The sequence below is a fragment of the Rhipicephalus microplus genome, chromosome 1 (genome assembly GCF_043290135.1).
Source record: "Rhipicephalus microplus isolate Deutch F79 chromosome 1, USDA_Rmic, whole genome shotgun sequence".
NCBI classification, from domain to species: Eukaryota; Metazoa; Arthropoda; class Arachnida; order Ixodida; family Ixodidae; genus Rhipicephalus; species Rhipicephalus microplus.
In genome coordinates this window covers 128459688-128483770 of record NC_134700.1, presented here as the reverse complement: position 1 = coordinate 128483770, position 24083 = coordinate 128459688, and the positions used below count along the sequence as shown (strand labels likewise).

Sequence of the window (24083 nt, the reverse complement as noted above, 5' to 3'; positions counted from 1 at the left end):
ACTAGCTGACACTCAAGGCTCGTCGTTGTGGGTTTTCTGTCACTTAGTTTCTGCCCACGCTGCATGAGCACGGGCTCCAGCTAGGAACCTGCTTCTCGCATTACTGAAACATTGTGTGGCATATGCACATAGACAGGTAGTTGCATGTTACCACATTACGGGGGAATGCAGGGTCTGTTTATTTGTTCAAATAATGCCGCTTTAAAAAAGTACATATCCAGTAGCGCTGTTTATTGTGTTTTTATCGATGTCCGCTTTGCACGGTATTTACCACACGCTCAGCGCAGGCGTATGTTTACTATTACGGCTTCAAAATTGTCTATTTCGGCTACCACAACAGTTGTATCTTAATCATAGACGTTAGTAGTGTGGTTCGGAATCAGCTACCAGGCGTCAACATGAATGGCCGCACGTGAATCGGTAATATAGCGGACTAACAACGTTGTACATTCTCTAAGCTGCCAAATACGAAAGTACAGCAAAGAGTCAAGATGTTGGAACTGCGAGCGCGCATTCCACTTCTGTGGTATATTAGTTGCTTTGAAAAACAAATTGATCATGTTTTGAAAATTTTACTTAGTTGCTCCTGGTTGTCTTTCGTTTCTCATTTTTTAATTGAATTTCTTAAGAAAAGTCTGCTTAGTAAATATCAATTGCTGTTGTAATTACATATATTGTCCTACGTTTCTTAACGAGATTACGACATTGGCATCTATATTATTTGTTTATTTTAAAGTAGGCGATAGTATTCAAAGTAAAAAAAATAACAAATTAAGAGCGAAAAATAAAGGTTCCTTAGAGTACACATCGCATTCCACAGCAGCCTAAACTTAGTCACAGTGGTCAGTTGGCAAATAGAGGACGGTATGTAGCTCTTTTAGTTCGAGCTAGATAAGAAGAAATGAATCGTTGACGAATTTGATGCATGAAAAAAAGTACTGTGTACTTTTTGTGAATGCTCATATGTATTGAATAAGTAGCAATTTTTAGAAAGAAGGTCGTATTTTAGTGGTGGATTGTGGAAATATTTTGCAACAATAGCGAGATGATTCACGTCCTTGCGCGAACAAAAAACGGAACGATCAAAAAAGTTTTCATAGGTGATGCAGTAGATGTGCGTGCATAATCTGAGAGGATGAGAAGATTCTAGAGTTTGAAATAGTCAGTTAGTGCCGGAAAAATACACCATGTAAGTAATTCTCAAAAGCGTGCACGTGACTTCTTGATTCTACCAATATAAGCGTGTAAATTGATGGTTTATTTTTGTGTGCACTAACAGCACTTGTATTAAAACAGAAAGGTGATAAGGAGCTGCATACACGGCAGCTAACACTTTCAGCTACATAAGTTTGTGCTTTTTCCGTGTCTTCATAACCTGTTTTTTTCGATGGCTATTAGTACGAAATAAACAGAAACATTAAAAGTGGAACACATGCATGTCGGCTAACGGAAGGAAGCTCTGAAAAGTGGAACAAATAATGCATTGTTTACTAGCAAGTTTTCAGGCAGGCAAAAATTGAGGAAGATTCTTAGAGTGATGATTACGATGCCGTAAGTTGGCACGTTTTTGTGCTATCGTCTTTTCATTCTCTTCTCTTTCAAACATCAAATAGCCTAAGTGCGAGAAAAATAAGCATGTGTGCACTTCAGAAAGAAATCATTTGCCGATTTATACCGAACAAAAGAACATTCCATGATGATTTTGATAGTGCCTATCGCGAATTTTGCGTGCAACTTCAAGTTAATGGAAGAACAAAAATGTTTTAGGTTTTGAATTTTCACATATAGCGACCACCCTAAATCACAGTTTTTGCGAAGTGGGACCCAGCCACTCCACCATTATAATTCTTTTTGCACATAACTCACTACAAATCTGTGAGCACATGTGTGCACTTGAGGATGCTGCATGTGCATGATGACTATTAAAATTTCAGCTTAGCACTATGCTGTGTTTTGTAATTTTTACTATGATTTCTCATGACTTGGCATTTTGTCAGTCTAAAGTACTTGATATATTTTCGTGAACTAAGAAATTCGCAAACCGAAGCTTGTGAGTGGCCAACTATTGCTTGAAAGTTTCTCTTTACTTGTATTTCACTCAGCGGCAAATATGAGGGCTTGCGAGGGAGAAAACTCCAAATTGAAAACTAGTTGTTTTATTAGTTTACAGGCTTTATTTTTAATAACTTAGAGAATGTACTATTATCAGTACTAACTTAATGCTTCTATTTTTGTGATCTCTCACTATAGCCATGCTCATTGGGGGTATCGTAGAATATGAGTGAGTGGTCAAAGCAGCAGTACTTGTGTAGCTATTGTTAATACCACACAATATCATAGCAAACAAGTATATTCCAACCCGTATGATTATGTGTATGTGTGTCGATATCAGAGTAGGGTGTATATACAACAGCTCTCGTTGAAAGCGTCCATGTGAAATGCTAGAAACAGCATCGAAGCTCAAGCGACAGTTGCAGCTGGCTATATTTTGGGTTACGTATATTACAAAGACTATCACGCTTCCTCAACGATTACCGTTTATTACTGGTCGTTGCCATGGTTATCATAAACTTCGCCGACTCTTCACGTGAAATACTCCGCTAGAAGCTTCAGTATGAATAACTTACACTAACATGAACATCGATGCAAGCGTTCGTGTATATATGGTCAGCGACGTGTGGTACTGTCACAGAATTTTATACTACATAACTGCTCTCTTTGATGTAACTTTTGAGGCGGAAATGTTAAATGCCTCATCAAAAAAATTGAACTTTGACGTTGGCGTCATGCAGCGTTGGGGAGGACACAAGTGCCGCAAAAAATCATCGTCACGTGATTACTGCCCTTAGGACGCCATCACGATCGCACATATTGCCAAAGACGGTGACTTCACGTAACGTCGAGTTCCGCGATGACATCATCACATTGAATTGTAGCTAGGTGAAAAGTGGCCCAATCAAAGACTCAGTGCAAAATATGGTGAGATGCCTTGTATTTCGAAGGCAGTAGAAAACCACCTAAGGTGCAGAAAGCTGTCGGAAGATAGCGAGCCAGGATTAAAACATCTATAGCCTTCCTAAATAAATCGACTGGAAAGAAATAGATGACTTTCATCATTCAGTCCCCTCTATAAGAGATGAAAGAATACTTTGTGTGCTTGAAACTAGTCTGATGTACGTTTTCAAGACGAAGGCATTCTGTTGAAGTAATCAGTTCAATTTTTAATTTATTAACTTGTATGTCACTTGTAATCAATATACATAGTTGTATGAATACACAGGAGTTTTTCATCAGCATAGCCTAAGTGACAAAAATATATGTGTTCTGCAAAGATACGCTGGACAACTTCAGTTACGTTGTATTAGATAAAATGCCAGGCCACGTGAATGCAGAGTGTATTTGGAATTATATACTCTAACTTACCCGTAGTAAAACATCAGTAGTTAAAGCACATATATTTGAGTAGATCGATGATGTTCCTTATGAAAAAAATTGCTGAAGTAAAACAATCTAAGTGCTGTAATAAATGATACAAAGTAGAAAAATAGGGTGAGGCAATAAAAATAACAATAAAAAAGTCGTAGAAATATGCTCCTACTCAAGTTCCAAAGTGCAAGACTTTTATTACTCTGTGTAGCATTCATTTCGTCATTCGTCATAGACATCCCTTCTATTGTTCCTGTGCTGTTTCATTGCTTTATTTCCGGCCTCTTCAGTGGTCACTCAGCTTGCTTTGGTGAGCAGCAAGACAATGCAAAAGCTCAATGATGCTACATGCCTATGACACTGAAAAAAAAAGCACAATTCAGAAAGTACAGCAGCCCTACTAGCCTTGTGGATAACGCCCATCAGAAGGAATTTACGTTTCCTTCTCACACCCAATTGATGATTGTCAGTGGAAACGACAAGGGTAGGGGTGCTCACGCTGTAACGGCTTTGCACTTATAAAACGAAACCCTACGATTCGCGTCAATATTGCAGTTTCCTTTTAAGAATTGGTACACTGAATGATTTTGAAACTGTTGCTATAGGCCTGGACCAAAAACATGGTCACAAAATAATTAGCTCTTGTGCTGCTCATTGACGTTTCGCTGTGTTATCCAATATCTCTTAAGCTTTGTTCTTGACTAAGGTCATAGATTACACTTATCAGCTTATCTTACTTCTGCCACATTGCAACAAGGCACATGCTGCAGTATGATATATAATATGAAGTCCTTGCCGACAAATGTCATTTACGCCTGCAGGGAACACGTCAAACCTCACATACTGAATTATCACCTGTAAGTAGGCACTATTCCTTCAAACCAATAATTTTTCAGGAATTCTAATAACGAGTGCTATGCACGAAATAAGATGACGGCATTACACTGCACATATTTAATTATTCTTATTTGTATAAAACAATATAGAAGTATTCAAATAAAACTGACTGTTGCATATTTGTCAAGATTTATTGAAATGGGTTGTCAGGTTCTTTATTTTGGTATTGGTATTTGATTCCGGTCTTCATATATGTTTTTGCCCTGCAAAAGATCCCGCTTATAATTACCGGAAAACCGTCTAAGGATGTGCGGTTTATGAGAATCTGAGACAACGTTTTGAATTTTGATTTATGTTAGCGCTCTCATTCAACAGGTTGTTCGGACAAAGGGAGTGTTGTAATGGTCGTATCTTAATTCGTAAGGCATATTTGCGACTAGATTGCAGTTCTACTATATCCAGAAGGACTAAGCCTAATGTCATTAAAACACAAGTAAAGGAAATAATATATTTGGTTCACCTTTAGAACATAGTGTTCTAAAAAGTACGAACCTGTGCGGTAGTTATACGGGAGGTTTTGAATGTATCTTATTGCTTTCTACTGCAGTCTTATCAGCCTTACATGATTAGTTTCAGAGTTAGACCCCCAAACTATTATACACTAGTGATGGTGTGAATGAATTAGAGTGTAATATAGCTGCCACTTTCAAGATTTTGGAACGAGTTCTCTAGGTTTGGGAAGTTCAGTGAGTGACCATGATATGTTGGCATGAATTTTATGAATGAGATGTGACCAATCTAAGTGTTATTCAAAAAAGTCACCTAAAAGCTTGTAGGAACAAGCACATTCAACTACACAGTTTTTGAATGCAGGCTGGAGTTCGGAATAATCTGGCTTGTTACGTGTTTAAAAACAATAACTTTTGTTTTACTAAGAATCAAGTTAACTTTCTTTATATGTAAGTATAATGCTAACTCTTCTAACCTTGTATTAGCTTGAACGCCTATTTTATCCAGTTGCATGCTAGAGAAAAACACACTAGTGTTCCCTGCTTACAGAATGATTGCAGCAGATCTTCGGATGGCAATCAGCATTTTAAGGCAAATGTATATCTCGGATACATGGATAAGAGGCAGATGTGCTCTGTCTGATGGTACCCGAGCACCCAAATGCACCACTGAGAGCATGGTCAGAGAAATACAAAGTAACACTCCAATAATACATCCATTGCATTGTTCTTATACAGAGTCAACGAAATGCATACTTGTACAGTAGAAATAGAGAATCGTAACACTACAATTACCGAAACGATAGGAAATAAAGAGATCATTGATTAATTGATTTTTGATTCAATGATTGATTGATTGATTGATTGATTGATCATTTGAACTCATTCTCGTGGTTTTCAGAGCACCAAAAAGTTGCAGGTATCGAGGTTCAGCATCATGCGGCAATTGATCCCGGCAATCCTGTTTGTGGGCGTGTTCTTTTTCACAGGTAAACTTCGAGTATTCCTTTTATGAATGTCCTCTTCAAATAAACCGAATCAAACTGAGACGTTTCATTATTTGGTAAATACCTAAAACTGATGAGGCCATCAGCAGGTGGCAGCAAAATTGCGCCTCACGCAAAGGATTGTGGGCTACAGAGCCCGTCTGCATCGGCTTCCTTTTTGAGATACCGTGCCGCCGTACGGAGATTCTAGCCAGTGCCGTTGCTTTCTGCGTGTTCCACCCAGCACTCGTGGTGCCCTTTTCTAAAAAATTGGTGCATACTGCTTTGGACAGATATGCTGTTTAGTTTAATAAGAAATGCAGTCACTGCGGGATAGTTATAATCGTGCAAGCAGTCATTTCGTCATTCAAGCGGCAACACCTCCGGACACGTGCTTGTTCTTTTGCTGCGGACGGTGTTTCTAGACGTCATAGCATCAGGAAATATCCATTCATTTGATTTGTATGCTGCTTATCTGTAAAATATTTATTTGCTTTTGTGTTACGAAGACACCTTCCCGTGTTCAATATAGTCAACTTTTTCTTACTCTGAAAATGGAATGCGCTCGTAGCTTTCTGACTTTGTTTAAATGCGAAGCATTTCTTAACGAACTTCGGCAAATTTGAGTGCATCTATCTATCTATCTATATAACCATCCATCCATCTATCTATCTATCTGTCTATCTATCTATCTATCTATCTATCTATCTATCTATCTATCTATCTATCTATCTGTCTATCTATCTAGCCACCTAAGACTAACATCTCCTGGCCGTTTGCTGTCGTTACCAAACTTGGTGTGACATAACATGACTGTATAAAGAACATATTTGACTAGTCATAACATGAAAATTCTGACATGTATGTCATGAATCTCATGATTTACATTTCATTACTGCAGCTCTTGCGGTGGTTTTGTTCACATGGCATGTTGCACAACTGGTATGGTATGGCATGATTGCATGGCGAACAGAAGCGACACACGCTTACATGAAAATCATGACATGCGTATCATGAAACAAGATGACTACATACCACACTGATGATGCGCTCGCGGCCGTTGTGCTAGCGTAACATATACCAAATTTTGTATTACAGTACGTGAATAGATGATGAAGGTATGCGACTGCTGCAAACATGATAATCATGAGATGCGTGTCATGTAACAACATGACTAGATGCCACGCTCGTGATGTGCTGGTGGCCGTTTCGCTAGCTTCACTTATACCAAATTTAAACCACGTGACATGAATAGATGCCGAAGGTAAACGACTCATCCAAACACAATGATCATGAAACGGAAGTCATGTACGGCATCACTTACCTCCACCTCGTAACGTTGTGTTGATTTTAAAGTGACATATCAACATTTCTTATTCATGCTTCGCATATCATCGATTCCCATTGTACGTGGGATCTGCCAATTTTTTTTACGCCTGCCCATTTTTATACGTTACATTTCAATTCACCATGGACTCGAAGGTTATGTTCAAATATATCCGACATAATAAAGCCTATCGGCACTTGACACGTGCAAGTCTGACACAATAAAGACGCCATACCTTAGTGCTCGTTGCTTCAAAAGCTACTTCCATCAATTTACGTCCCACGATGCCAGTAACAAAGCGTCTGTTTTGTCCCGTGGGGCTTTAGACGCTGAGTGGTTTCCGCAAGAATGACAGAGTACGCATACTTCTGTTGTCATCGAACGTATGTTGACATTGAGCATCATGTGCATATATACGTGTGGGTGATTTTGAAGTGGTTACCGTTTGTGCTCAAAATATTAATAAGAGGTGGTTCTGTAAATATTAGAGCATGAATCAAAGCACATTCGCATGCTGCGTTCGAAACCCGCTTATTATCGTTCTTTCCGTTTGCCCATTTCCACGTCTCGCTTCAGTCACAGCAATGCGCAAAATATCATATATAGATGCGCAAATAAAAACTAAGAATATATTCACGAAGCGTCGCAGAATCGCACATGTCTCCTCCTCTGTTACACTGTGCAGCAGGCAACTTTAAGCGGGGAAGGGATATGCCTTGAACGGGAAGTACCATAGAAACGAAGCACCATTTTGCTATCCAACTATTGACGTCGACTTTACGAACCACGGCGCATCGCACAGATGCTGGTTGAATTTTAGCAGCAGTTTGCGTACGAGCCCCATTCGCTAAAATTTACGAATGAAAAATTTCAACATACACAACCTTATTCGATACCGAAGTAGAAAAAAAGATGTACATTTTTATTCCATTGTGGAAATGTGCCCACAACTAGCATATAAATGACGTGTGCTCTGTGTATAAGACTATAATCAATGATGTACATTGTAAACAATATGATAAATGAATTGGCCAGAATTCAGCTCTCGCATACTGTAACGCAGTCCTCTGAGAGAAATTATATCACTAATAAGACCACACTTTAAGTACCAGTTCATTCTTTCCACATACAATAAATAATTTACGGTCCCTTCGAACGTCTTAGTGTCTACTTCAGATACCGATTGAGCAATTTCAGATCAGAGACAAGGTGATGCACTACGATAGTTAGATCCATTATTTGTTACCTCATTGAGTCTGTACTGGCATGACATCTCTGCTGTGTGGTAGTATGCCTAGCGGCCAAGTCATTTTCACGGATCAACTGCGAAAGGTAACTCTCTATTCCATTCTTTTCTCAAAACACAGACAGAGAACTGTATATTGCAAGGAAGATAGTATATCCAGTTAAAGGAATCGCAACATGTATTTGGATGTAGCGAAGTTAAAGGGATGTCGAGAAACACACTATCTATCTATCTATCTATCTATCTATCTATCTATCTATCTATCTATCTATCTATCTATCTATCTATCTATCTATCTATCTATCTATCTATCTATCTATCTATCTATCTATCTATCTATCTATCTATCTATCTATGTACTCTGTGCTTAAAACACGTCTCCTTAATTCGTATGTATCTAAATTGTCATAGCTGTCGACGGGAGTGCAAAATAACCACAATTACTTGAATTAAATGTAACGTGCGTCATGAAACCCAACCCAGGAGTGACGTGTGGTAATTGCTCGCCCACTGCTGCTCGTCGTACGCGGATATTCACCACAAGTAATCGATTTATAGTTCATACTAGGGGTGTGAAAGGCTCCGGTCGGCACATGAGTGTACTCTTCATATAGGTTCTTCATCTTCTGAATAACAATAACACGCTTGTTTCGCGAAGCATCCCTTGCTTTCACCATACGTTGGAACATAATCACAAAACTAAAATCTACCTCTCACAAACGGCGTCCAGATTTCAGTCATTCTGCACCATGGTACGGATGTTTTTTTTTTCATTCCTCACTGCATGTGTCTTCTAGAACTGAACCATATATGAGACATGTTAAATTCCTTCTAACAAATGAGAACGTTAGCTGACATCTTTTTAGGCGCTTCCTGTTGCAGCCCTAGTGGGATTGCATGTAGACACTGCGGCACGCAGGATGTGGTCAGTTTGAGACCCTTAGTGTACATCGTCCCATCTTTTGAAGAATTATGAAGGAGTAAAGTGCATGGGGCGCAATACATAGAAGAAACTACAGAAGAGACGAACAACGCAGATGCACACACGCAACTGAAGATTTATGGAAGAAGCATGCAGCTTACAAAATCAGCACGTGGTAGTATTTCTCCTGCTGAAAAAAAATTCGCAGATTCCCACGCTCAGTGGGAATTGATAATATGTGAAGCACAAACGGAGGAGATTGATATGTCACTTTAAAATCAGCAAAATGTTACGAGGTGGAGGTAAACTATGCTGCGCACAACTTCCAAGTGATGATTATCATGTTTAGGCGTGTCATTTATCTTCGTAATCTATTCACGTCACGGGATAACAAATTTGGTATATGTGTAGCAAACGAAACGGCGGCGAGCTCATCCTGAGCGTAGTATGTAGTCATGTTCTTACATGACACGCGTGCCATGATTATCATGTTTGGACGTGTCATATACTTTTATCGTCCGTTGGCGTCCCGTGATACCAACGTTGAAGGGTCTTTATACTCCGCAGGGCCAATATGCCCCGATGTATTGTAGACGCGCGCGCACTCTGGGCGCAGCGATGCTACGCTAGCAAAATACCAGGCACGACCGGCGCGACCGGCGTGATCATCGTTCAACAGCGCTGCCCGTCGGCAACGGGCGCGAATTGCGACATGCTGCATTTCGCGCCTACGACAGCGTCCTTCATCTATTCATGATGGAAGGACGCAGGGCACGCTCAAACGCGCATGCGTCAAAGCAACTTAGGTCGGCGCCTGGTGTGGCATCGCTAGCGTGACACGACAAAATGAACACCGGCGAGCACGTATGCCTCGTCATGTTGGAGTGTTTTGGCGCCTTCGAAGTGTGGCATGCAGTCATGTTCTAACATGACATGCATCTCATGATTATTATGTTTGCACTGTCACACACCTTCGTAATCAATCCACGTGACGTAATACTAAATTTAGCATATTTTATGCTAGCGGATTGGCCACGAGCGCATCATGAGGAGTGTGGTATGTAGTCATGTTGTTACATGACACGCATGTCACGATTATCATGTTTGTACGTGCTATTTACTTAAGCCGTCCGTTCGCGTCGCGCTATATTGAATTTGGGACATTTAAAGCTGGCGAAACGGCTGCAGACGCATTATGAGCGTAGCGTGTAGTCATGTTGTTACATGACCCACTTCTAATGGTAATCATGCTTTTCCTAGTCACATACCATCGTCATCTATTCACGTCCCGTAATACAAAACTTGGCTATGTGAAGCTAGCGAAACGACCGGGAGTGAACAATACCGACGGACGTTGGTCGCGCTTGGCATCTGACTAGAGTTATAGTGCCTAGAATATACTTATTGGAGTGCTTGCGTTTTGCTAGCGTAGCATCACTGTGCTCAGCGTGCACGCCCGCCAACTTTGTCAGTAATATATTGGGCCTTACATGGTGCGCTCGCGGCCGTTTCACTAACCTCAGATATATCAAGTTTGGTATTACGGGACGTGAATGGACGACGAAAGAATGTGACTGGTGAGAACATTATAATCATAAGATGCCTGTCATGTAACAACATGACCACAAGCTCCGCTCATAATACGCTCGTGGCCAATTCGCTAGCTTCAGATGTACCAAATTCAGGAATACGTGTTGTGAATGGGAGACATAGGTAAATATCACGTCCAAACGTCATAATAATTAGATGCGTGTCATGAAACAACATGACTACATGTCCCGGTCATGATGCGCTTGCGGCCGTGTCGCTAATCTGCATATACCAAATTTGACATAACGAGACGTGAATAGATGACGATACTATGCGACTGCTGCAAACGTGAAAATCTTGAGAGGCTTGTCAGCTAACAACATGACTACATATAACACTGAACGCGCCAATAGCATTCGATGTTACCCGGTGCGTGTGTGCGCCAGCGGTCGTTTTGTCACGTCAGGCTGGTGATGCCACGGTAGCCGCCAATCTGTCATACTCGCAGGTGCGCACCGCGCTGCGTTGCTTTGACGCATGGCCGTTTAAGTACGCCCGGCGTTCTTCCCTCACGATCACAAGGAGACACAGTGCTGTCTGGGTAACGTCATTGTCTCGAAACGCAGCATCTCGCGCTTCGTGCCAGTTGCCGCCGGGCCGCACCGATGGACTCTGGTCCCGCCGATGCGATTCTTAAAGATAAAAGAAAAGTTAGCCCCGTAACTGTCAGCATCAGAGTGCGACACCGCAACAGTAGCTCACAAGGAATGGGGGTAAGGAGGGATTAAATGAATAGGATTAAACGGTAAATAGATACAGAGGAGAAGGAGAGAGTGAGGCACAGGGACAGTGAACGACAGAAAACGGCGGAAGAAAAGAGGAGATAGGAAAGATGGACATGATCGCAGGTGTCCGAGGACGGGACACCACTCGGTTAGAGCTCTTGTCGGCGACAGGAGATGGCGTAGGGGGAGTCCAGTTGGCCAGAGTTCTGCTGTCATCGAAAATAGCGGGGGCACGACCGGTCGGCACGAAATCGAGTGAGCGAGTCTCTGCTGGTAACGTCGGTCACGCCTGGCACGCTGCGTTACTTGTATCTTACACCGTGTCCTGGCGTTAGACTATAGAGTGAGACAGAGAGAAGTGAAGTGAAGTAAACGTTCATTTTCGAAAAAGTGCCTCGAGCAATGTCCGGTGTTACTCGTAGGTGAGAGGGCTTCTTAGTCCAGGAACCCTCTGGCTTTTACTGCCCTCTTGGCCCTGGCGACGAGTTGTTTTTGGTCTTCTATGTCCTCAAGGGCGAGCTTCGCCTCCCACGTTTCGGCTAGCTCTTCGTTCGTCTGCCCTGCCTCATTATCATCAGTGTGTTGTGGTAGATTGCGTCTGGCAATACACTGGCATGCAGGCAGCAAGTGTGCCAGGGTGTCGGGTACGCTGCAGAGCGTGCACATATAGCTATATCTCGTTGGGTAGAGATGGTGCATTAGGGCCCCATGTGTGTACGTGGTGCTTTGCAGGCGTCTGAGTATCTAGCATTCCTCTTTTGTCAGTTTTGGGTGTGGTGGAGGGTATACTCTTCGCTCCAGACTGTAATGCTGGAGTAACGACTAGTAGGTGTTTTGAACAACTTACGTCTTTTCAATGACGGGTCGGATGTCTTGTGGGCAGGGGGCAGCCGGCTGACGTGCTTGTGAGCAGCGTCGTGGGCCACTTCATTTCCCTGCAGACCCTCGTGTCCTGGCACCCATAATATACAAGTATATGGGAGTGGAGTGCTTCGCCGTTTTAATATATTGATGGCATTGGCTGACATAAGGCCCTTAGCGAAATTCCTGCAGGCGGCTTGCGAGTCGGTGGAAATCACCGCGGCGTCTATTTATGTTGTGGTTGCTAGAGCGATCGCCGATTCTATTTTTCGGCTGCGTCTGAGCTGAGTGCACTGACCGTGGCCGATGGCAATTCTCGGCCTTGAGTATCTACGACGCTGACAGCGTACGCGTTTCCATGCGAATACTTGGCCGCGTCAGTGTAGCGGGCACCCGGGTCTTGCTTGAACTTTCGTTGAATAGCGTCTGATCTAGCCTTGCGTCTACTTTTGTGGAAAGTATGATGCGTGTTGTTTGGAACAGGTGCAATGGACAGCGACACTTTAGCGAACAGTGGGATGCGCTTTCCGGTCTGCATCGGTGATGAACGTGTCGCTGTAATTGTGGTACCGGAGCACCGACCTCTCATGGGCGTCAGCTTGAGCCTCTTCAGCTGACTGTTCTTATGCGCTTCGATGAGCTCTTTTCACGTGTTGTGGACGCCCATCTTTGGGAGACGCGTGGTAGAGGCCATTGGAGAAGTCCCAGGGCTACTTTAGTGGCCGTTCTTGTCATGATATTAAGTTTTTCAATTTCAGCTGTTTTCAAATTCAGGTACGGCGTGCCGTACGTAAAGCAGCTGGTGAACAGAGCTTGCAATATACGTAGCGTGTCATGCTCTTTCAGTCCGTTTCGTGGATTCGCGATCCCCTTGACGAGGTGCGTGAGTTGTGATAGTGTCCATTGGAGTCTCAGTATGGTGGCAGCTCCCAATCCATCCTTGTAGACGTGAACTCCAAGCACTCGCAGGGTCTCGACTTTTAGAATTAAGGTCCCTTCCAGCGTTACGCTAGGGTCGGGCTCGTCGTATAGAGGGGGTCTGCCTTTTGTTCTCGCTTTGAGGACGAGGTGCTCGGATTTCTCGGAGGCACAGCAGAGACCGCAGTTTCTGAGATACCGTTCGATGGTATCTACGGCGGTTTGTAGGCGGGTCTCCTGTCACCCAGTATTCGAAGCTCTGGCCCAGAGCGTGATGTCATCAGCGTAAATTGCGTGCTATAAGTCTGGTATTTTGTCGAGAATTTTCGGCAGATTAGTCATAGCCACGTTAAAAATTAACGGCGAGATGACCGATCCCTGCGGTGTGCTTTTTTTTGGTAGTTGGAAGCTGTTGCTGCGGATGTTGCATATGCGCACAGTGGCCGTACGGTCTGTCAGAAAGTTTCTGACGTACGTGCAGGTTCTAACGCCGCAGCCAATGCCTTCGAGGTTGTTGAGGATCGCGTCGTGGCTTACGTTATAGAAGGGCGCCTAGACGTCAACTCTGAGTATGGAGTACTTTCTTCGATGGGTGATGTGATCAAGGAGGTCTTCTTTGAGTAATAAGAGCACGTCGTGCTTAGAAAGACGCTGCTTGAAGCCGAACATGGAGTCCGGTAGGTGTCCACTATCTTCTAGGTACTGAGTTAAGCCGTCGTTCACCATATGTTCGAGCAGTTTTTCCACGTACGAGGTGAGAAAAGCGGGCGTAGTTCTCATTGCCGACCGGTTTGTTAGGCTTAGGGATCATGGTGATTAGGGATTATGGTGATCATGGTGATTAGGGATCATGTGGAGCCGTGGTGGCCTGGTGCGGTAGGTTGCGTAAGTGCTTGTTAATAATACTCTCTATTCTGGGGCTAATATTTCTTGTCAACTTCGTTACGTCTGTGTGCCGTGCAGTCTGGCTGAAGTGCCGGTTGAGCTCAGTGCTTGGTGCGCCAGTGTATTCTTTTGTGTGAATTGAAGCCCCAGTGGGTGCATCGCCACAGAGCTTCTTTTGTATTTCTTTTAGGTGTTCTTCTGTACCGGCGTAGTTTCGAATAAGCCTCTGAAGGTGCTGCTTCTGTGCTGCTTTGAAGGGTTGCGTGGCTAGAAGTGTGCGCAGCAGATGCCAGGTCTTCTTCGTGCTCAGAGATCCTTGCAGCTTGTCACAAAGGGCGTGCTAGTTCGGCCTGGCCAATTGGTTCGCATATTCTTGAGATTGCTCGGCGAGGAGAGAAATGCATTTCCGTAACTTTTTGTTTAGTTTTTGCCGCTTCGACCGTTTTAGAAGTCCTCTTCTAGCCTACAAAAGGTGGAGGAGATGTGCGTCGACCGCGGGTGTATCGGCGTCAAGCTGTATGTTCTTAGTGTAGCTTTGAAGTGTGACAGCTTGGGCTAGTTGGTATGGCATGACGATAGTTATAGCGTGAGAACAAAATGACGTTTTGTTCTCGCGCTATAACTATCGTCTTAGTGTAGCATTCAGCTATCTTGAGCATATTCTTAAAGCAGTCTTCAATGTCGATTACGGTGGTTTCAACGTCGAGGTCATTACTAAAGGATTGCCGTTCTGTTAACCGCGCTATTCTAGCCTTGGTCTGATTACGAGTGTGCTCAACGGAGAGTTGGATGATGCGATGATCACTACCTAAAGTTTCCGGTAGCACACTTCACTCTGCCCCTGTGACGTTCGCTATAAAGGTAAGATCGGGATTTGTATCCCTGGAGACGCTGTTCCCGATTCTCATCTTCTGGAGAGGGTTGTTCCACAGTGTTAGCCTGTGGTTCTTTAGCAGTATTGTGCACCCTAGAACCCTTCCTCATGGTGATATGATAGCCCTATGCCATGTGAGAGGTGTTGAAGTCTCCCATTATTACAATCTGATGGCCACTCGTGAGCTTCCTGATTTCTCGTATGAAGTGATCGAAGTCTGGTAGTTGGTCTTATGGGGGACTGTATATGTTGGTTATGAAAAGACTTTGCTGCGTCTTTTGTTCCGTTAGAATCCCTATTATGGTGTGTTCCGTGTGAGTGTCCTGGATTTCGTGCCTTTGCGTTGAAAGTGCTTTCTTGACAAGTATGGCATCACGACACACCGAGATTGAGCGAGAAGCATTGTGACTATTTGGTCGTGCTTTCTTCTGAGCCATTTGGCGTGGGTTGTTCAAGCTGTCGAACAGTGCCATGACTACGTAAGTTTTCTTCACTTGCTCAATGAAATCGTTGACTTGCGCAGCAATCCCGTCAATTTTGGCCTTAAGTGTAGTGATCTTGTGTTTAAACATTGAGGCTGTTTTTTCTATTGCTGACTGGATAATTTTTTCCATCGTGGCGTGCATGTTATTCATGAAAGATTCTTCAAATATCGCGCACCTTGCGTTCAATAGGGCTTAGACGTCTACCTTGGTCAGCGTCGTTGCCGGCTCTGTGCTTGAATTTGCTTGTTTTTGATATTGTTGTTCTGCGTTGTCTGAATGTCCTCTCTGACGCGTGCACTTTTCAAGTAGTTTGTCATTAAGCTCTTGTTGTCTTTTTTCACTCTGAAGCAGTTTATTCATGAGGCTTTGTTCGCTTTGCAGTTGGCTGTGCTGATTCTGGAGCTTTTTTTTTTGCTCGTTTTTTCAGTATATCTTCGGGAACCTGTATGGATGAGGTGTCCGCCTTCAAAGAGGTTAAGCTACTGCTGTCGTTACACCCCCTTGCCATGGTAGCGTAGCTCGCAAGTTTAGCGGAATGCTAGTGCGCGCGAAAGCAGGAGCGCGAACTGGAACGCAACTTTGACTTGGATCTGCTGCGCGTAGAGACGGAACGCGTGCGAGAGCGGGAGCGCGAACTCGAACGAAATATTGACTTGGATGTGCTGCGCGTGCAGACGCGGCCCCCATCGTTCCTGTTAGAGGTAGCGGCGGATATGTTAACCTCAGGGAATTCTTCCCTGCTGGCATTTCAGTTGTTCTCTATTTCTTGAAGCCTGTTGAGGCGCTGTTGTCCTACGTTGTAGGGTGGTGGACTTGGCATTAGTCTCCTTTTACGTTCCTTACTTGCAGTTTCATGTCCTTCTCCGCATATAGAAAGAAAAACTGTTTATTTCAATCATACAGAAATGTCTGGTGTGGCTCTCAGTCTAGAGCTCCAACAGCCGCTGCTGCGTCCTGTGCCCGCCGAACGAGTGCCCGTTGGTCACTTTGACTTTTGTCACGCAGCATGGCCTCCAAGTCTTGCGGGGTGGGAAATAGGAGAGGAATTGACAGGGCGCCTGGCAGGCTGACGCTGACATACCAGCGTTACTCGAAATAATGTCGGTACCGCTCCGCAGCCGGGGAATTAGTCAGAGTAAGAAGGGGGATGGATGATGTTGAGGAAATAGAAATTCAAAAATTTGTTGGCCCGCAGTTGAAGCACCGCAGTTGCGTCTTCTCGTGTGAGCGTGTGGGGTGGTGGAGGGTACTGAATGCGGTCTCCTCTATAGTAATCGTCGTCATCATTGTTCACCGCAGATTTAATTGTAAAACTGCGACAGTGGTGTCTAGCGGCGTCGCAGCATGACAGAGTGTTTGGAAGAGACTGAATGATGACGCGCGTAAGGTTTTTCTCCCTTGCCCGCCGGCGCTGAGTGTTGCGCTCAAGGGTGCAATTTGCGTGGAAGTGGTGCGACTGTAATTATCGCTGAGTAGGTGCGTAGTTGTTTGCCTGGTGTGTTGTATCCACATCAGGTCAGGGGATAGCCTAGCCTTACAAGAAGCCACTCTCCCACTAGGGTGCTGCAGAATCTTCGCAGCGGACTATTACGTTGTGATTGGGTTAGTTCTCCTAAGTTGTTGTGTACTTCCATGGCTAGAAGGCGGTTGGCGGATGCGCACGTAGGTAGTTTAAGTGCCGCCTTGGTGGCTCTGCTGAGAAAAATGTCCTGTTTTCTCTCTTGTGTAAGCGTTAGGGTTTGATAAGGGACCTGGTAGGTGATGTGGCTTACTATGCAGGCATTAACTACACGTAGACTGTCTTGCTCCTGAAATCCATCCCTTCGGTTGGTGATGCGGTAGATCATATGCGTGATTTGAGATGCTCACGGTTCTAATATTTCGATAATGTGCGTTGCCTTCAGAAATGCTTGAATATAAAGGACAAGGCCGTGGAATTCCTGTACGCAGGGAATTGCATGGTGTTCTAAGGTGACTCTGATTCGCGGGCTGTTGTGATTTCGCTAGGGACGACGAATGAGCAGATGTGACTTCTCTGCAGAGCACGTTAAACCACCGGCTCGTGCGTATGCCAGAACTGAATTTACTGATTCTTCGAGCGCATCTTGTAATTGTCCAACTGAGCCTATGGTCACCCTTATAGTGACGCCGTGCATGTATAAAACATGCCGTATATTTGGAATCGTGGCCAGTAGAGGCAGTAATTTAGCCATGACGATGTTACAAAATGGCAGCGTATTCATTGGGTGAATGATGGGGAGTGGGGTGAATTATCCATCCGTCCATTCGTTCGTGCTTCCATCCGTCCATGCATACGTCTGTGTGACCGTCTGCGCGTGTGTCTGCTCGTGCGTCCACACGTCCCTCCGTGCGTCCATTCCTGCGCTCGTCCATGCATCCGCCCCTGTGTCCGTCCATTCATCCATACGTCTGTGCAGCCATCCGTGCGTTCGTCCATGCATCTGACTGTGCGTCTGTTCATCCATCTAGTCAACACTCCAAGTAACACCATCTCGCATCTTTTCATCATATATTCTGCATGTAGAAGCACCACAATCCAGCCGACATTTCAAGGACTAAACGAGAGGTAGCACACGCACACTTTCTTACGGCTTGCGCTTCGTGTCTACTTCTCACCTTTAACAACCTCGAGTTCATGGTATATACTAGTTCACTGTATTGATGGCACTGTGGCCCAACGATCGCTAAACCTTTCTTCGTCCATTCGTTCTTGCTTCCGTCCGTCCATGCGTTCGTCTGTGTGACTGTCCATGCGTGTACCCGCCTGTGCATGCGTGTGTCTGTTCGTGCGTCCACTCATCCATCCATGCGTCCATCCCTGCATTCGTCTATGCATCCGCCCCTGCGTCCGCTTACGCATCCATGCGTCCGTGCAGCCATCCATGCGTCCGTCCACGCATCTGTCTGTGTGTCCGTTCATCCACCTAGTCAACACTTCAAGTATGACCATCTCGGATATTTTCATCATATTTTCTCCATATAGAAACGCCGGCATACAGCGGACTTTCCAAGGACTAAACGAGAGGTGGCACACGCACACTTTCTCACGGCTTGCGCTTCGTGTATACTTCCCACCTTAAACCACCTCAAGTTCGTAGTATATTAGTTCACTGTATTCATGGCACTGCGTCTCAATGCTCGCTAAACCTTTCTAAAACCAAGGAGGCTACGCCCAGCGAGTATAACTTTTTAACTCTTTCTTGTCAGATAGTGCTCACTGTACATGCCATTGGCTGCTGACTGTGAATGAGAGACAGGAGAAATGGGCTTTTAGTTAACGCACACGCTGCGAATTTGTTATTGTTCAACAACGCACAGGAGAAATCTCCCACCGGCCCCACCTTGCAGGTCAAAGCGTAAGACACGTAAGGGACGAACGGGTGCCGCTTTAAGGAGCTTCGCACCTAAAATTGTCGGAGAGAACACCGGTCCTTGCGGCATGCCTTTACCCGCGAGCTTGATGATGTCACTGCGAAGAGTGCTTAACCTTATGGTCGCCATCCTGTTTGTTAGAAATGCTTTAAAATAGTCGTAAACTCATCGTCCGCTCCGTGTCAGCGCCAGATTCTCCAGTATCAGGTCATACGAGTCATTGTGAAATGCACTGCAGATGTCCAAGGTAAGCAGAGCTCTAGTTTGCGCCGAACTGAGCCTGTTCATTACTTCCTATTCTAGTTGAAAAAGCATGTATTGCGTTGACAGATGAGCCCGGTACCCAAACAGTGGCTGGAGAAAATCCCTGGGCTTCAAGGTATGGTTGCAATCTTTGGAGGACGACGTGCTTCCATAATTTAGTGAGGCAAGAAGTCAGAGTGGCTTGCCGCAGGTTTTAATGTTCTATGGGTTTCCCGGACTTGGGAATCAGTGTTATTTCGGCATGTCTCCATTCTTGGGATAACGTTTTGGATTCACAGTGAGTGTTGTAAAAATCTGTCAATTGTTCTAGATCTTCGTCATTGAGGTTACGAATGAGATTGTATTGTATGTTGTCTTTGCCTGGTTCTGTGTCGCGCATTCTTTCAACATGTCCCCATTCTTGGGAAAACGTTTCGGATTTACAGTGATTGTTGTAAAAATCTGTCAGCTGTTCTAGATCTTCATCAGTGAGGTTTCGAATGAGAGTTTATTGTATGTTGTCTTTGCCTAGTTCTGTGTCACGCTTGATATTCAGAAGGGCAGCTCAAACCTCGTGCACAGTTATATCAGCATTCAGTGGTGTTAACTCTGTATATGGGTAGTTTTGATATTTTGGTTGAGGGCCTGCAGTGATATACACTTCTTGAAGCATCTGTAAGATGATGTTGTCGTCCCCATCCTGCTTGTGGAAAAGTGTTTGGAAGGTACTGCTCGTGTAGGACGGCACTTTTCGGGTCTACAAGGGCTCTTAGTATGGCCCACGTGCGTGCAGTGCTTAGCGTACCATTAAATGACTTGCAGAAGTCGTGCCAGTTGTTCCTCGTGAGCTCTGTGGCGTATTGTTCGGCTTGCAACGTTATTTGAACAATGCGAAGTCTAAGCTCTTGATTGTGTCTCAAGCTATGCCAAAATTTTATGAGGCTTCTGCGTGCTTCCCATAGGTGTAGAAGGTAACTGTCTACATCTGGATTTGTGGTGGTAGTGCTTATCCTCTTGGTTTCTTTATCAATGTCAGCTTTCAGCCACTGTAGCCATTCACTTGAAGGTGTCCCTGTGTTGTCAGTCTTAGCGCGCTGTTTACTTAATGCAACCCGATTAGTGACACGAACCTTCCACTCTTGAGTATGGGGTTGAAGATTTGCAGTGTAGTAGAAACGATGCAATTATTATATCTAACGTTTCATGTAGATTTGACCAGTTATAATTGCTTACTCTCCTTACAAAGGTTAGGGCATGGCACGTATCTCTGGTTGTGCTGGTTTCTATTCTGGTTGGCTTTTGTGGATCTGTGAGCAGTGTAAATCTGCGATTGCAGATGAGGCGTTCTAGCTTGGTACCTAAAATAATGCAGATCACAGTGTTCGCGTTTTGCTAGCGTAGCGTTGCTACGCCCAGCATACGCGCGCGTCAACGTTACACCGGAGTATATTGGGCGCTTGGGATGCGCTCGCGGCCGTTTCGCTCACTCGACATATACAAAGTTTGGTGTTACGTGACGTCAATAGATGACGAAGGTACATGACACGTCTAAACAAGATAATCATGACATGTGAATTATGTAGAGCATGATTTACTTCCCCCTCGTAACGTTGTGCTGATTTCAAAGCGACATATTAACCTTCCTCAATCGTGCTTCACATATCATGAATTCCCACTGTACGTGGAATCTGCCAATTTTTTGAGCACCTCACTGAGATTATATGATGGTGAATTTCAAATTTTTTTCTAGCTTCTGCTTTCAAGCTTCCTGCTGATGACTTCACTGTGCAAGGCACATTTGGCGATAATTCCAAGGAGGCTGCCGCAGAAGCCATCTTAATAGGACACATTCTGCGCACCGCTGCAAGAGAACTTGAGCAGTACGATGATCATAGCAGTGAGGTGAGTGTTAATGCAGTGTAACCTCATTAAACAATTTCAGTTTAGTGATTAGGCAAGGCTGCACGTGTGGAACCTGCTGCACACACTACGTTTCAGACAGCTTTTTACAGCATTTGAGAGTTTTAGAACAGTGCAACGCAAAGCTTTGCCGCTACGTTGCGCATACGTCGTCGCAATTACTTCTTGCGGGCTTCTATCAGGTGGCAAACGCTAGCACTACACCTGCAAGTTGTGCGTATGGTATTGCAAATATCTCTATTAGCTTACAGTGCGCAAATTCCGAAACATGCAATGCCAATTAGCGCCAATAGACTTGCTTTTGAGTGTTACTTCGCGTCATCTATCAGGAAATACGCTGTAATAACTAATATTGGACGAAGCAACACACAAGTGAAGGCATCAGAAAGGCCAACCTCTTTCGGGGGTGAGTGGTGGTTCAGGTTTTTGAGTTGTGTTAGTGAAACTGCCTTTTTTCTTCAGACTGTGTCATGCAAAGCAGCACGACGGACACAACAAGCTCAAAAACGCATGCTTAGTGGTAATTTATATTTCATTTTCTCCGCTAAATACCTGCGACACTGCTAAAGAAAACGAACACCTTCTAGAAACGTGGGAGGCCAAGCTCGCATCGAAGTACCTAGATCAACATCCACGACTCATCGCCAGGGCCAAGGAGGCAGCGATAGCCACAGGGATCGTGGAAAAGGGAGACTTCTCAACTAAGGTGGAAGCAGAACCTACACAACTACACCATTTCGAAAAAAAAACGTTTATTCCTCCTCTCTCACAATACGACACTTAACTAAAATTGACAATACCACGATGAGATGGCTGTATCATAGGACTACGTAGGGTAATTTTTTATTGAATTAAGTAGCCAGCACTGCAACCACAATTCATGTTTCACGAATAGTAAGGCTTATCTGAAAAGCAGTTCCAAGACTTAGCGTTAGTTAATGGTATAACACTAGATTTCTACGCAGAATTCTGGGATTGTATTCCTATACGAATTCTGATACTTATTCTTTACATCCACAGAAGAAATGCTGCTGATGACTTTCTCGCGCGCTACAAGCTTGAATGAGACATTATACAAAGAGAAGTCACGTGTGTGGCTAAATGCATTATGTGTTTATTCCTGTAATATCATAATCATCGCCTACCAACTAGAGTAGCATGCCAGGCGAAAAACCAAACTAACACCTCCTTCTCTTCATAAAAATATCTCTTTCTGTAGAGGCTCTGTAGAAACTTCCACTCATTGTGCGCGCCTGAAACGACTGCTTGCCAAAAATTATGTGAAAGACAACAAAACGTGCGTTTAGATTTCATGATCTAAGTTGTAATGCATTGCTGGAACTTTCTGAAGTGTTAAACAGTACCCCTTTTGAATCAACACGCAAAAAAAGCACTTTTCTGTTTATCTTTGTTCTTGTTTTCAGATCGACGAATACTCTTTTAAAAGCTTTTGGGCAAAGCTGAAGGAGGCACTGAAGAAGGGAACTGAAAAGGCCGCCATTTTTCTATACGACCTGGCGAAAGAAGTGAAAAGCTCTCTGAAAGAAATCATCGTAGCAGCGGCGGACGCGGCAGTCAAGACATCTAAAGAAAAGGCGAAGGAAAAGGCCGTCCTAATTGTGACAAAAGTCATGGACAAAATTGCGGCCGAAATGAAATTGCCAGAGGTCAACAGCAACGCCGAATTTACCAAGCTTCTGATCAAGGGTCTCGAGCAAGTTGGGCGATCACTTATTGAGGAAGGCTCAGAAATTTTGAAACAATAAAAACAATTCCACAATCTCTGAATGGAGTGCAAGTGGTTATATACTTTAAAAAGGTTGGAAGAAGGGGTGTGACATTGCTGTCATGTAAAAAAGTCCTAAAGGTATGAAAAAAATATTTATTGCTGTCTTCATAATTGTCCTTGTTCAAGTGGCACATATGGTATAGTAGGTTTAGAAAATAAACGAAGCAATGTATAAAAAATGAAGAAATTAAAGTGGAATCACGAAATCGGTAAACTTGTATAATGGAGGTCGTTCAGACTAACAGTCTACTGCTTCTTGAGGTTTTGAAAAAGCGGCTTCCGGTAAATATTATGGTGTAACGAAATTCGGTCAAAATGTTCGCAAAATGTAAACTTACTTTTACACGACTGCCATGATGTCACTCTTCAGGAGAGCGACTGTGCAGGGTGTTGGAATATTTCTCACGCATTTGCTCAGGTATGTGTGTCATGCGGGTGTAGTCGTCATCGCTACGCATGAAGAGAAGCAGATGCGTAATTGACTATGATTGCTCATTGTGAACCTGTTGGTATAATAAGGCAGCTGAGTTAACTCGCGCCTTGGTGTCTCTTTCAGAAGTCACAACTGACTTTTCCTTAATGGTAAAATTGCAACCATCCGCTTTTACGAAGCCTTAAAACGGCAATTGATTCTTTGCCGATAGTCTGCCGATCTTCAATTATACTTGACCGCTTGTATCCACTATATAAAAGTTATTAGTTTAGATACCTTAATTATAGCCACAGTTGATGTATCTAGTCATATTAGTATGCCTTTCGTTAGGAGGAAAAATAAAAATGATGGAGACGAACAAATAATTAATTACCGTGTTTTGTAGTACCTTCAAACTCATTTAGTGAAACACAGAGTATCTATTGCATATAATGTTGAACCCAATCCCTGGAGAATACCATCAAAAATTAGATAAGTGTTGCGACCATAATAGCCTGGTCAGGCCTCCATATTTTATTTTCCCCGCAAAAGCAAAACATGTTTTTGTATGCGTGCAATACTTAAATACATTCCACCAATATTAACATCGATTTCGGTCTCCCTTGTTCCCTCGTTAGGTTTCTCGAGACTGAGCTACTTCTTCCTTCATCAGCGCTCTATATCGTTAGAAAAGGGAAAGGTTCATAGAGAGTGGTGCACTAAATAAAACCAAAA

General features: G+C 43.8%; 1 protein-coding gene across 1 annotated transcript; it reads left to right on the top strand.

Moving 5' to 3' along the window:
• Positions 1-4198: 4198 nt before the first annotated feature.
• Positions 4199-22935, top strand: LOC119178348 (uncharacterized). Its single transcript, XM_037429539.2, has 4 exons — positions 4199-4283; positions 5674-5761; positions 20978-21129; positions 22572-22935. The coding sequence occupies exons 2-4, from the start codon at positions 5710-5712 to the stop codon at positions 22911-22913; spliced, it is 546 nt and encodes a 181-aa protein (XP_037285436.1). The 5' UTR covers positions 4199-4283; positions 5674-5709; the 3' UTR covers positions 22914-22935.
• Positions 22936-24083: the final 1148 nt, after the last annotated feature.